Genomic DNA, 13,891 nt, shown 5'->3' on the forward strand with positions numbered 1-13,891 from the left:
CTCGTCTACACCTTCATTCACAAACAGCCTCTCGTCTACACCTTCATTCACAAACACAGCCTCTCATCTACACCTTCATTCACAAACACAGCCTCTCATCTACACCTTCATTCACAAACACAGCCTCTCGTCTACACCTTCATTCACAAACAGCCTCTCGTCTACACCTTCATTCACAAACAGCCTCTCGTCTACACCTTCATTCACAAACACAGCCTCTCATCTACACCTTCATTCACAAACACAGCCTCTCATCTACACCTTCATTCACAAACACAGCCTCTCGTCTACACCTTCATTCACAAACACAGCCTCTCATCTACCCTTTAGGATTAATAGTTGCTAACTCTCTGTAGTTTGGCACAGATGACAGTTTATACAGGGTTTTTTTTTTCAATGTAAACTGACTTGCTGCTGCTGGAAACGAGGTTAAATAAAATTGGGTTACAAAACTAACAGAGACAAAAGTCACTAACATGCTTCATAGAGCCGAAGGAAACTGAGGAGTTGTGTGATAAATCTCCAATAATCACCATCTCTCACAGAACCATTTAACGTCTTGTTAATATAAACCACAAGGGATCCTTTTTTCTTTTTTTTTCTTTTTTTTGACTTTGTAATCCCAAATTTTGTCTCAGTGTCTCTGCAATTTTAAGTCACTGCACATGCAACCGTTTCAACGCGCTTCGTTTCTCTTCCGGAGACGAACCTCGTGACGTCACGTGGACTCTCCGGTGGAACCACGGGTACATCCGGTTCCTTCCTTCCGCCATTTTGATGAAACAGCGAGGACGAGAAGCAGCTTTGGATCGCCGCGATGGATTTAATGGATTAAAACAGAAGATTTATCCGGATTCACAGGTTTTTTTTTTCCCCCTCCTCCCCTTCCAAGTTTTTCCGCGGTGGGAAAATAATCGCGGATCGAAGAGGAACTTCGCGTCTTGACTACGTAACTGGTTGGATTTTTTTTTTTCCGTCCGGTTGTTCGACAGCAACGTTGTTAGCTTAGCGCCGTTAACGACCAGCCGTTAGCTCGTCTCGAGGAGGTAGCATGTAGCATGTTAGCTCGGCCGCCAGCTAACCCGACGTTCACACGGAGCGACACGATTTCAGAGAGATTATTTTTGAGGCGGTAACGTAAAAAAACAAAAACAAACTCGTGGACTTCGTTTGCGGAAGGTTTTTTTTTTGTTATTATTTTTTTTTGTTTGTTGTTGTGTGGACTCTTTGTGGAGCCTCGGTCGTGTTTGTCACTTCGATAAATAAACCATCACACAAGGACCTGATGCTGGGGGAACCCCGGGCCCGCTGCTAGCGACGCGGCGGTCTGGGCTTCCCGTCGAAGGACAATTAACGACGGACTTGGCCTCGTTTACACCCATGTGATAGGTTTCCCACCGTGCTGCATGGACTTCCTTGGATTTGGCGGCACCTTGTTGTGTTTTGTCGGACTTTAAAGAACTTGGCCGCTCAATGGCGCTCCGGCCTCGTACCGCGATTATTTTTCTTTGGCAATCATCTGCGAGCTGAACCTTTCCCCTCCCTCCCTCCCTCCCTCCTCCCCACCACCACCACATTTTAGTCCTTTCTTTGTCCACAGTGTTGCAGCGAATATAAAGAAGGTTTCCTTATTAAAGTCACCAGATTTAGCCTCCTGTGTTCAGTGTTGACGCTGTTTCATTTTCTTATACCAGGCCTGTGTTTTTTTTTTCCTTCCTTGTGCTTGATTGACTTGATAAGTGCTTAGACCTGTAAAAAAAACAAAAAAACAACAACAACAAAAAAAAAAATGTCGTGTGTTCACTATAAGTTTTCTTCCAAACTGGACTACAACACAGTCACTTTCGATGGGCTGCATATCACCCTCAACGAGCTTAAAAGGCAGATTATGGCGAGGGAGCGCCTCAAGGCCACAGACTGCGACCTGCAGATCACCAATGCGCAGACTCGGGAAGGTACGTTACCAGGGCAACACACATGACCAAACATTATATTTGATATTTTGTGCCGTAACAGTGAGTGATGTGCAGGAAATTGCAACCACCTGATTTGTTTTGACAGTTGATTATGTAGTTTAAAATGATGAAGATATTAGGGAGGATGTGTTTTAGGTTTGAGACGCAACTTCTCAAGTTGGAACTAGTAAATTTCTGGAATATTTTCTTCAATACTAATTGACTTCTCCCAATTTTAGTCAATTTGCAGATTTAAGTCTGTTGACTTGAGGCCTAATACTGACAGAGGATTTGTAGAGAAATTATACATTTAAACTGCATTGCATCAATTGAGCTGTTCTTTCTACTAGTTTCAGAGCTTTAGTTTAAGTTGTGAGGTAATAAAAGCTGCTGCAAATTCACCCACAGGCTTTGACTAAGAAAAATGACAAATTCTTGTGTTCTTATTTAGAAACAGCTTTATTATTTATTATTTTCTACACATTTTGTTGTTGGTCTTAATCCAAAAATGCTTTGCATTCTGATGAACCAACGTCTGTGATATTAATCAAATGGAATAATGTTTTATGTCTTTTTTGTTTTGTTTGTTTTGTTCTTTTTTGTGTGGTTTTTTTTACACAGAATACACGGATGATGAAGCCCACATCCCGAAACACTCGTCTGTGATCGTCCGCCGGACTCCGATCGGTGGAGTAAAACCTGCTGGCAGGACGTTCATTGTGTATGTATCCTAAAAATACGCTATCAGTACCCGAGTCATGATTGAGCTGGACGTTCACTCACGATACAGAATTATTAAGAGGTTTTTCTCTTAAAGAAAATATGTCTTCTGATACATTTGCAGTTGATAACCGATCCTGTCGTTGGCTGTCGAATAATGTCGGTAACTGATGGTTTCTTTTGTGTTTGATCCTGCAGAGATCGTTCTGACACAGCTGTGGTGGGATCATCAAGACCCGTATGTAAAACAAACCCAAAAACAACACACTCTCCTCCTCCTCCTCACTTCTCGCTCTCTCTCTCTCCCCCTCTTTCTCTCTTTAGTCACCTTTCTCAAGAACATTCTGTCAACAAAGATCAAGTTGTACCTTCTGTTCACTGTGTATTGGCTACATTTTTGTGTTGAGATCTTGACCTCTATATGTTATTTGATGTCTTTTTGGGGAGGGTTTCCTTGAGGCACCGCAGTTAGAATAGTTTGTTGTTTCTCTCTAAAAAGCCTGCTTTTCTGTTTCTTTTTCAAAATTAGCAGATTAAAACACATTGTGGCTGAACGAGATGAGGTTGTTAAGAGAAACAACAGACTAGCCACCATTGTTTTTTTAATGCTTTGAACTGACCAACTGTTAAACTGTTGCCACGTATAATTGACTGGGTAATAATTTAATCTGTTAATGACTGTATTTCATAATGAAATGGTTTGTAGCCTGCTTCAGGCCAGGCAAATGTGTTTTTTTAAAGGGGTTTGTAAAAGTAAAATATGGTATTTTTGTATTAATAATCCATTGTCATTTATTTTCTGTGAAAATATCTGATTTATTATATGGTTTCTGAACCCAAAGAAGTAAAGTATGGCTGGGATTGATTGTAATTAACTTTGATTACAATTGCAAAACTAAAGTTGTGTGAGTGGAATAGATTTGCCAGTGATTTTTATTTCACCAGCTTACGCTGCTCTTAAATTTCCTCCGACCTGTTTAATAACACTTACCAATGTCAATTGTTTTGTCTTGTACACTTTCATCATGAAGATTTTGTGTTCTACTTTGAGTATGGACTCCACATAACCCTTAAACCTCAAAGGCTCACATATTTTACCCTGCTAAGTTCCACTGAATACATTCCGATTCCTAAGTGCCTGTTTTGCAAAGAAGCGGGTCCTCGTTTGAAGCGTATTGTTACAACTGTGGTTTGGGGGATCAGAAAGAAGCTCGTTTTGATAAGTGAGACGCTGTGACTTGGCCACTGACGTTTAATGTTGTGACATGATCGCACAGACACATAATCAGTAAACTAAATATCCTGTCAATCTCTGGAGACCTTCCATGGTTGCTGCAGTGAGAAGTGAACTGGTGTAGTGTGTCCTGTAAGCTGTAAGCTGCAGAACCTGTCAATAAAGTTGTTCAGTGGTTCAGTGTCAGAACCGCTTGCACCAGATCCCTGTGTGTTCCCTCCGCAGCTTTCTGCAATCCCAGTGTTTCCTCCGAGCCCTGCATTTCATGATGGACACCCCACCCTGCACGCTTGTTTATTTACTAACAGACCTTTATCCGAAGAATTAGGCTGAGCGGCGTTTAATTTTTGTCAGTGTAAAACGTGACTTGTGCTTTGAGCTTAACTCTCGTGGTCCATTGACGCCTGACGTGCATCACAGAGACATCCCTCCTCTTGCTTTCACCCTTCACTCTGTAGTGGTGTCGGGCTGTTGTAGGGAACCGCTTGAAGGAACACTTGACAACAATTTTGACTTTCCATTTTTCTTTATCAGGCCATATTTTTTGAGAAAAATCTTTACACTTGTGTCTTATCAGCCCCAAATATCTGACAGATTTCTCTTTACATTTTTTTTAAACGGGTTGGCACCTCTCCGTGCTGGCTCATTAATTCACAGAAAGCAATCTTGAACTGTTTTTGATGACTTTCTAACAGTCGTGTCAACCGCTTTTGACAAGGCGGTGCAAAAACGTAAATCACTGTGGCCTGGCGAAGAGAAACTGCACACTAAAATGAAATGTCAAGTATTCCTTTGAGAAAATTGCCCTCTGCGTAGCAGAAGCAGCTTTAGGATATAGAGGGAAGTGCCCCGTTTTGAATTTGCTGATAAGCCCAAATAGTTAGGAAGGCTTGAAATGTTTAAGCAGCAGCTCTTGGACCTTTTAGAACTTCTTGCAGCTTATCAGTGCTGAATGACTTCCACACTTTGACAGTCATAAATGTATTCATTCAAATTATCCATAAGTTGGCTTTAGTAAATCTCTAAAATATGCAACTAAATGCACATAAATTGTATTTTGTATGTTGGCTGTAATAACTCCTTGTATATCACTTGGCAAGGGAATAGATAATATTCAGTATGGACTCTTTGCTCTTAAAAACCATCTTTTTTGATTGTGACATTGCTATGTTTGTTGGATTTTTAACTTTCTTCTCCAAACAAACGAGCTCTTCCATGTAAACATGTCAGAAAAGACGAGCATAGAGACGCTTTCACAACAGTTACGTTTTTTTTATTTGTATTTTTTATTTATTTAAAGAACTATGACAGTCAGTAGAGGAATGAACATTGCGCATACGACTCGTAATCCGTGTCTTGATTTAGATGCCCACTCTTGTGTACCTGCATTATTTCATGCACTGTCAGCACTCAACAAAGGCCCTAATTCTGTTGTGAAGATTTAGACGCCGACTCTTGAGGGACTGGACACAGATGTGGTGGGGGACTCTTATCGGGGCTTCTAATCTCCCACTGTATGTCGACATGATATTATGTTAACACCTTTAATATATGTACTCTGATTCTCCTGCAGACGGATTCTTCTCCTTCTTTGTCACTCGCCCAACTTGCCAAGGTACTGTTTCCATGCATGCTTCCTGTACTTCAGGAAAAGATTACCCCAAGTTGAATACATGTTTTTTTCTTTTTTTTTCTTTGTATTTCTTGAGAGGTTGACATCCTCCCTTCTCTTATTTCCCCCTTCTCCGTGATGTCGTTTAGACCGCTAACCTGGTTGACGCAAATGCATCAGAGGAGGACAAGATTAAAGCCATGATGTCTCAGTCAAACCATGAATATGATCCAATACAGTTAGTACACACACAAACCTCATTTTTACACCTGATTAAAGCCAGACTTTTCTGCATTTTCATCTTGTTAATCTGTACTCAACGTTATTCCATTAACTGTAGATTGATTCAATAAGTTGAACTTGTCTTTGTAGTTACTCCAAGAAGGCAGTCGGACCGCCACCTGCTCATTATACCTGCTACCGCTGTGGAAAGGCTGGTCACTACATTCGACAGTGCCCCATGCTGATGGTAATTATCATGTCTCGTTTTCATTGTCTGCTATCAATTTTTAGTTTGTTGCCATGTAATTTCTTCAAAAGTACTCTTCGCATTTTGGAGGGTGATGATTTTTTTCTTTTTAAAATGTTTTAGGTGCAGGATAAGAGTGTGGAGGCTCCCAAACCAGTACGAATTAGTAAGGGCATACCGCAGAGCTTCATGGTGAAAGCAGAGCCGGGCACCAAGGGAGCCATGTTAACCAGCACTGGAGAATACGCTATACCTGCTATCGATGCGTATGTGTCAACCAACAACAGCACAAATACACACTGTTTAGTGTACATGTGAAGCACATTAACTAGTGTCATATTTATCTTTGTCATAGCCCATTTTGTGTCTGCATCCTCTCGAAGAAAGCATTTCCATTCATTATTTATTGCTGCTGCTTCCTTTTTGCTCCTCAAAATTTTAAACCAAATCTCTATTTACAGGGAGGCGTACGCCCAGGGAAAGAAGGAGCGTCCTCCATTTGTTCCACACGACCAGTCGTCATCTGAGGATGATACCGACCCAATCCCCGATGAGCTCCTGTGTCCGATCTGCAACGACCTGATGACCGACGCCGTAGTTATACCCTGCTGTGGAAACAGCTACTGCGATGACTGTGAGTCCTTACTCGTTGTGCAGGAGGAATCAAAAATCTGAATTTGCTCCCTTAATGTAAAAGTAATCTTTGCCAATCACATAATTAACTGAAATGCATTCCTGTTTCTGTATGGGTCACACTTAACAATCATTACATTAAAATAAAAAATAAAAATGTAACAAAGAATGGCCTCGAGAGAAATGCTGCCCCACGACATGGTTTAGTTTCTGTGGTTGTTCCTTCTCTGTTTTGATGGTTGTCATTTTCTGAAGCTCTACCAGTGAACTGTGATTATTGAAGTTCATTATGAAAAAGAGTTTGAGGGGATGTTCTTTACATTAAACATGTAGATTATCTGCACAATGAATGTGACACTTTGCCTAACTAAGACGGTCTCTTCAGGTATCAGGACGGCCTTGTTGGACTCAGAGGAACACATCTGCTACACGTGCAAACAGTCAGATGTTTCACCTGATAATCTCATTGCCAACAAGTTTCTGCGACAGGTAACCCCTTCAAATGCATCGATCTTCATGTTCATGTCGGTAAATCGAATTTGAACTGTTTGATTTGAACGATGAATCATTTATTTGTCTTCCTCAAGGCTGTGAACAACTTCAAAAATGAGACGGGATACACCAAACACGTGCGCAAGCAGGTCCAGCATGCAGCCCCGCCTCCACCGCGCCCACAGTTGGTCAGGCCGCTGCACTCCAGACAGCAGGACCCGCTGCTGGTCAACGTTAGTCACCCGCCATCTACAAGCGTTCCCGCCCCCACTCCTCAAGCACAGGCTCCACCTCCTGCGCCTGCTCCCTCTGCTCCCACTCCTCCTCCTGTTGCGGCCGCCGATGAAGGACAAGACGCTTCACAAACCCCTCCACCTGTTGTCGACCACCATTCTCCTGTCCACTCAACCAGCCAGGGTGAACCACCTCCACCGGGGTAAGTTTAGTCCAAGATAGTCCTCATTAAAATGCATACTCGAGAAGCCATTTTTATCCGTCATCATGGGCCTCGGTTTATGTTTTAGGGAATCGGATCCAGAACCTGCGGTGACACCAGACACATCAGGAAGCTCAGAAGGTGGATCAAAGGTGGGTACAATAATGTGTTGGATTGATGTCTATCTCACTGACTTTCAAAAGCAGTTTCTACAAGTGACTCTACATGACTGCAGATAATCCTGGGTCACTGATTACTAAACTTAATCACAATGTATAATGTAAATGCAATAACTAATGGTGAGTGTTTATGTTGTTAGGGCAGACTTAAAGGCTAAGAGAGCTTTAAATTGATACTATTTATTATTATTACTGTACACGCACATCTTTAGTAGAAATGTATCCCTGTAAACAAGCAACTGTAACCTCTCTTGAAGGTAATTAAATTGTTTCACTGTATTTTCTCCCACAGAACTACAGTTTTCTGGGTATCGGTCATCCGCTACCTCCAAGGCCACCTCACCCATCAGGTCAGAGGCTCTATTTATTAACTGAAGGAGATTTGGTGAACATAAAGGAAAGACATTCAACAACTAATAAGCCGTTTCTCTCCTCTATTAGGTCACCCGTCCCGGCCCAACCCCTCTCACAGAGGAGGAGGCAGACACTGGTAAGACCTGTCTATGGGACTGTCTGATCTATTAAATGTTTGTGTTGTATATGTGCCAGTTTCATAATGCTTTATGTTCCTCTCTCTCTACTAGGTACAGAGGTAGAGAGCACCCCTCTGCTCACCTCCAGACGGCTCCACCTCCTGCACCTGGTCCTCCCGTTTACCCATCTCCATCCCTATACCCACCCCCACCTCAGCCCTACCCTCCTCCGTACACCTCTGGCCCCGGCCTCATTCCTCCGCCTGCCATTAATTACCAGCCACAGCCTGTTTATGCCCCTGGACCACCAGGGCTCAACCTTCCCTGGGTCACTCCTGGTGGCCAGCCCCCTCTCGTCCCTCTTCCGCCATCTCTCTCCCAGCCCCCTCTTTCTAAGGAAGATTTCTACAGACAGAGGCACCACCGACAGGACAAGTGAGTCCTTACTTTTTGTGTTTTAAGTCTTCAAGAAGGTACAGCAGCATCTGTGCCAAATTAGAAAGAATATTACTAAACATCACAGGGCTGTGATTTCATACTTAAAAGGTTTCTGAATTTTTGTCTTTGTATCCACAGTGTTACATCCAAACTGGATGAATTTACGAAAGACTTCCACAAAGAGCTTATGAAGTACAGAAATGCACCAAAGAGACGAAGACCATCTTATTCCAGGTACTTTCATTAGGAAGGCGGATCAAAATTGGTTATAGTTCAATATTTTGTTTTGTTTTGTACAGTCTTCTTTCTTTCTCTTATTTCATCCTTTTCTTCTCAACCATTTCCTTTTGTAGGTCCCGGTCATACAGCCGCTCTCCCTTCAGCCGCTCCCCTTACTCTCGCTCTAGATCCAGATCAAGATCCCGGTCTTACTCTTATTCCCCCAGTCGATCTCGCTCCCGGTCACGTTCCCATGGCCGGTCTTATCCCCGCTCCCCTTATTCTAGACGTAACGGACGCAGTTATGGACGCTCACGGACAAGGTCCCGCTCTCGTTCAAGGTCTTATGGATACCGGCGCTCTGGCACACCACGGTCCCCTCCCCCTTACAGGGCAGGACCAGGCTGGGAGGGAGCAGAAGCAGCAGGACCCTACAGGTCTAGGTCACGGTCTCGCTCTCCTGGTGGCTTCCGGAGCCGCAGCCCTGGTGGACGAAAGCCACCTCCACGGGAGCTTCCGCCGTATGAACTGAAGGGTCCAAGTCCTGGAGGCCATGATCGCTGGGAAAGAGAAAGGTATCGACAGTGGGAGAAGGAGTATGCTGACTGGTACAACAAGTACTACAAAGACTATGACAATCAACATCCTCCAATGCATCACAGAGGTCATGGCAGCAGAGACAGGGAGAGGGACAGAATGTCCCCGTTATCCAGAGATTACTCACCCCAGGGCAGAGGAAGAAGAGGGAGAGAAGACAGAGGTGGTCCACCTCACCATCCCCCGTCCTCTTCCTCATCAGGGACCAAGTCCAGCACTAAACTCCTGAAGACAAAGAAAGTGAAAAGGAAGAAGACTGGAGACGAACCAGAGTCATCACAACACTCAGTGGACAGAGGTGATGCTACTCCAGTCAGAGATGAACCAATGGACGAGATGCCATCACAAAATAAAACTCCTCCCATCTCCTCACGGCCTTCACTTGGGTCTACAACCTCTAAAGCTCCGGCCTCTAAAAGCACTGCTGCACCCGTTAGACCCTCAACCAAGTCGTCATCGAAGACACCGTCTGATAAAACAAAGAAAGACAAGGGTCAGAAGGTAAAAGCCAAAGTAAAGACGGAGACTGTGAAGGGAAAGAGTGACAAGGTAAAGAAAAAGACTATAGAAACAGTGGTGGCCAAAAAGAAAGAATCTTCCTCATCCTCCTCTTCTGTTGCTAAACCGTTAAAGACCATTAAAACCAAACCAGAAGATGCCCCCAACTCGACTACTCCTAAAAAGGAAAAGGGTAAAAGCTCTACCATGAGGCCTGCCCTGCTGAAGACTCCTCCACTGCCCCCCCAGAACCTGCCTTTGCCTCATCCTTCTCTTCATGATGGCCATCGATCCGGCCACGACATGCGGGGAAGAAGAGATCTTCCACAAGGTGGAGGCCTCCTTCCCCTCCCGCATCCACACGGACTCCCACTCCTCCACCGACCTCCATCCCCAGCGGACAGTCGGAGGAGAATGGGAGAGGAGGGCCGCTCGTTGCTCGGACATCCTCCTGGAAAGCTGAGGAGAATAGACGGAGTTGGAGGTGACATCATCTCCCACTCCCACCCGTCTCATCAGCCTCCACTCCACAGACTCCCACCCCCTTCCGACAGGCCGGGTTTTCTTCCCTTACCAGGGAGCCGTGAGATGGGCCGGGTAGAAGCCGATCGAGGATCTATTAGACCTCTAATGGACCTTCAGGTGGGTCTATTGTTTAAGTCCTTGGAAATACTGATTTGTTTCAACTAATGATATTTAAAGAATTTTTTTTCCGCTCAGTGAATTTATGATGTGATCACGTTGGTTCAAGAGTTTCAGAACTTAATCAATCCCAGGAACGGGTTGAATTTTCTTGAAACATTGTTTGTGTTTTTGTCCATGTGCAGGTGAAGCCACTGAGGAGGATCAAGTTGAACAGAGATCTGGGGAGAAAAGGCAGCACTGAGACAGCAGCCTCCGACAGACCGCCGTCAGGTTCTGAGAAGACGACCTCCACCTCAGATCGATCAGCTGCTGCCAACAGCTCTGAGGGAGACCGTCCCAGTAGTACCGCAGAAGGATCCGGGCGAAAGGAGCGATCGGCGTCTGTGGAAAGGGGAGTCTCCAGGGAGAGACCAGGCAGTGCTGGAGACAGACAACACGGCTCAGACAGAGAGCAGGACAGAAGCTCCGGACATGATAGAGAGCGAGATAGACCCTCTGGTTCCGACAGAGGTCCTGGGTCTGACCGAGAGAAGGACAGGGTCTCCGGCTCAAGTTCAGGCTCGCAGAAGGTAGCAGTGGAGCGGGACAGCGAGGGAGAGAGGTCGACGAGGACAGAACGGAAGAGCTCCAATGGTGGAAGTGGAGGAGCGAGGTCTGTCTGTCTGGATAAAATGACCATCGCAGAGAAATCCGCCGTCACCAAGAAAGTGACAGGCCATCAGGAGAAACCAAGCTCATCCTCCAAAGAAAGAGGGGAGGGGTCCGAAAGAGCTGCTAAATCTGACAGGTTGATACATTTTGTTTTTGTGCTACTTGTCAAACCAGCATCCATATCAATGACTGAAACCATAACAGTGGTTTGTATCTATCTGTAAACACAGTTGTTAATAGGTGTAATTATATCCCCTTGTTTCCCAGGAGTGTCTCCAAGGACAGAACGGAGAAAAGTGTCCCCTCAGGAGACAAACCCGTTGCTGCTCACAGAGAAGGTAATTGGAAGCACTGTAAAAGCAAAGCAACTGAGGCTAATTTTGGTTTTGTCTTGTGCTGTCCAATTAAGCATTAAACCCGTTTCCTGTTCCCTCCCTTCCTGACAGCGGTCAAAGATGGTCAGGACAGTTCTGTGAAGGGCAAACCCAAGATCAGTCGAAAGGCTCTGACGAGCCACACTGGGAGCTCCTCGAGGTGAGTCTGTCGAGCCCGTGTTTCCTATCCACCTTTTGGGTTTTCATTTTTCACAAGGCTAATGTTTTTTTTTAATGTTTTATATTCTCTTTCTTTTATAATTTTGGTTGTGTTTTTTTTTTTTTGTGCCTTGTGATGTGTGCTAAATCGCTTGCTGCAAGCCATTTCCTTTAGGATAACAATAATAAATAATGGTTACATTTGAAAAGATGAAATGGTCGATAGTTGGTTATTTTATGGTGCTGACCAAAATGAGTATTTAAAGTTGTTCAGTACCAAACACTGACACTGACTGTCCAGTCAAAATCACAATCTAGTATAGTCTTCTATATTTTAAATGTCATTTTTGGACAGTGTAAGAGTCTCCTTCTCTTTTGGTCCTTTTGCTAACTGGTATTGATCCTCTCATGTCACTCTTAACATAGAAGTCATTTCCCAACTAACAAACTGAGGTGTTTTAAATATGTCAAAATTATTCCCAGTCCTATTGGTTATTGTTTGGCTGTACATCACCATTCGTGTTCGTCATGTGAAAATGTGTTTTCCTAAACAGCAGGTCAACTCAAGAGACGAAGCCGGACTCAGAAAAAGAGCAGAAGAGTGTCTCCTCTAAACCTGCAGAGCAGCCGCCGTCCAGCCCCGTGACCAGCCGTGCTCGCAGCCCCAGTGTCAGTCCAACGCCGAGCCCGGCCGTAGAGGAGCCGCTCATTCAGCCTCCTCCTCGCTCCAAGTGGGAGAGAGAAGATGACGAAGAAGGCCAGGAAAATGAAATTATTGCCCCCAAGGAGCCCTCGCCAGTGCTGCAGAGGAGCCGAGTCAGAGAGGCGCAGCCGGAAGCACCCAAACCGATCAGGAGCGAAGGCCGCGATGCCACAAGGGAGGAGAGGAGGGGAGGGGTGAGGGAGGAGAAGAAAGGGAGAGCACCGAGGGAAGAGGGCAAAGGTGGCAGAACATCACAGACCAATTCTGACAAACCAACCAAAACAAAAACGGTGAGGGAGGAGGGGCGAGGGGGACGAGAGGAAGGCAGAGCTGCAGCGAGAGATGAGGAGAGAAGAGGTGGAGGCAGAGAGGAGGGGCGAGGAGTGACGGGGAAGGAGGACAGGGTCACAGAAGGCAGAGGCGGAGGAGGACGAGAGGAGAGTCGTGGACCAGAGCCCAGGAGACAGCGCTTGTGCTCCGACCTGGCTCGCGAGACAGACGAGGCGGCCTTTGTGCCCGACTACAGCGAGGGCGAAGGCTCGGAGACGGAGAGAGGCAGGAGCGGCAGCGCCGATCCGTCCCTCAGCCAAGGCTCCCAAAGCCCCTCCGCGAGCAACCACAGCGGCTCGGGCAACACCACGGCGGACAAGAAGAAGAAGAAACACAAGAAACACAAAAAACACAAAAAGCACAAGAAACAGAGCAGCCAGGACAAAGAGGGAGAGCAGAAGGAGCAGAAGGAGCATAAGCACAAACACAAGAAGAAGAAACACAAGAAGAACAAAAACAAAGATGGGGAGGAAGAGAATAAGACGGAGAAAGCAGAGGAAGAGGCTCCATGCTAACAAAGACTTGAGATTGATGTCTGAAAGCTGCAACTTTCTCTGTTAATAAGGACATGAGAACGCATCTAGAAATGGTGGCTAACGCTGGCATTCTGCTCCATGTACCACTCTGCGATGCTGATGGAGAGCTTGTCTGGCTGTTCTTCTACCACTCACTGTCACTGCAGCTCTCCAAACCCACACGGTACTTTGTTGTGCCTGACTTGCAGCATTATGACAGCTGCTGAGGCCTCTTTAATGTTTAATGTCAACCTCTTTGCTGAGTCTGGGTCAGGAAAAATGGGGGAGTGATGCAGTACTGCACTATTGTGATCAATTTAGAGCTGACCAGAAAGAACACGATGATAATAGCTGATCACACAGCAGTGAATCTCAATGATAGGTATAACCGACACTGTACTCAGGGATGTGATTGCTTCTTTGTAGAGGAGGAATTGCTGTCTCTCTGCCTCGTGATTCATTTGTAAATAGAGATGAACTCTTGCTTCACATAATAATTTCTCTTCAGTTTGTTTTGCTCACATCCCTGTGTGCTGTTCAAGGCTTAGATATTGAATAA

General features: G+C 45.1%; 1 protein-coding gene across 2 annotated transcripts; it reads left to right on the plus strand.

The window, feature by feature from the left end:
- Positions 1 to 787: 787 nt before the first annotated feature.
- Positions 788 to 13,891, plus strand: LOC138615864 (E3 ubiquitin-protein ligase RBBP6-like). Of its 2 annotated transcripts, none has more exons than XM_069689733.1 (20): positions 788 to 1,955; positions 2,577 to 2,676; positions 2,874 to 2,913; positions 5,483 to 5,524; positions 5,671 to 5,759; positions 5,894 to 5,990; positions 6,114 to 6,256; positions 6,452 to 6,624; positions 7,009 to 7,112; positions 7,211 to 7,551; positions 7,640 to 7,703; positions 8,023 to 8,080; positions 8,172 to 8,220; positions 8,315 to 8,638; positions 8,780 to 8,875; positions 8,995 to 10,597; positions 10,783 to 11,387; positions 11,519 to 11,589; positions 11,698 to 11,785; positions 12,339 to 13,891. In XM_069689733.1, exons 1-20 carry the CDS (start codon positions 1,790 to 1,792, stop codon positions 13,330 to 13,332), a joined length of 5,247 nt encoding a protein of 1,748 aa, XP_069545834.1. In that variant the 5' UTR covers positions 788 to 1,789; the 3' UTR covers positions 13,333 to 13,891. The 2 variants fall into 2 exon arrangements, with proteins under 2 accessions (XP_069545834.1, XP_069545835.1); XM_069689734.1 differs by having other exon boundaries at positions 12,342 to 13,891.

This window comes from Brachyistius frenatus, unplaced genomic scaffold, assembly GCF_029030835.1.
Source record: "Brachyistius frenatus isolate BFR_SWC_R1_liver_20210118 unplaced genomic scaffold, ASM2903083v1 Contig_7, whole genome shotgun sequence".
Taxonomy (NCBI): Eukaryota; Metazoa; Chordata; class Actinopteri; family Embiotocidae; genus Brachyistius; species Brachyistius frenatus.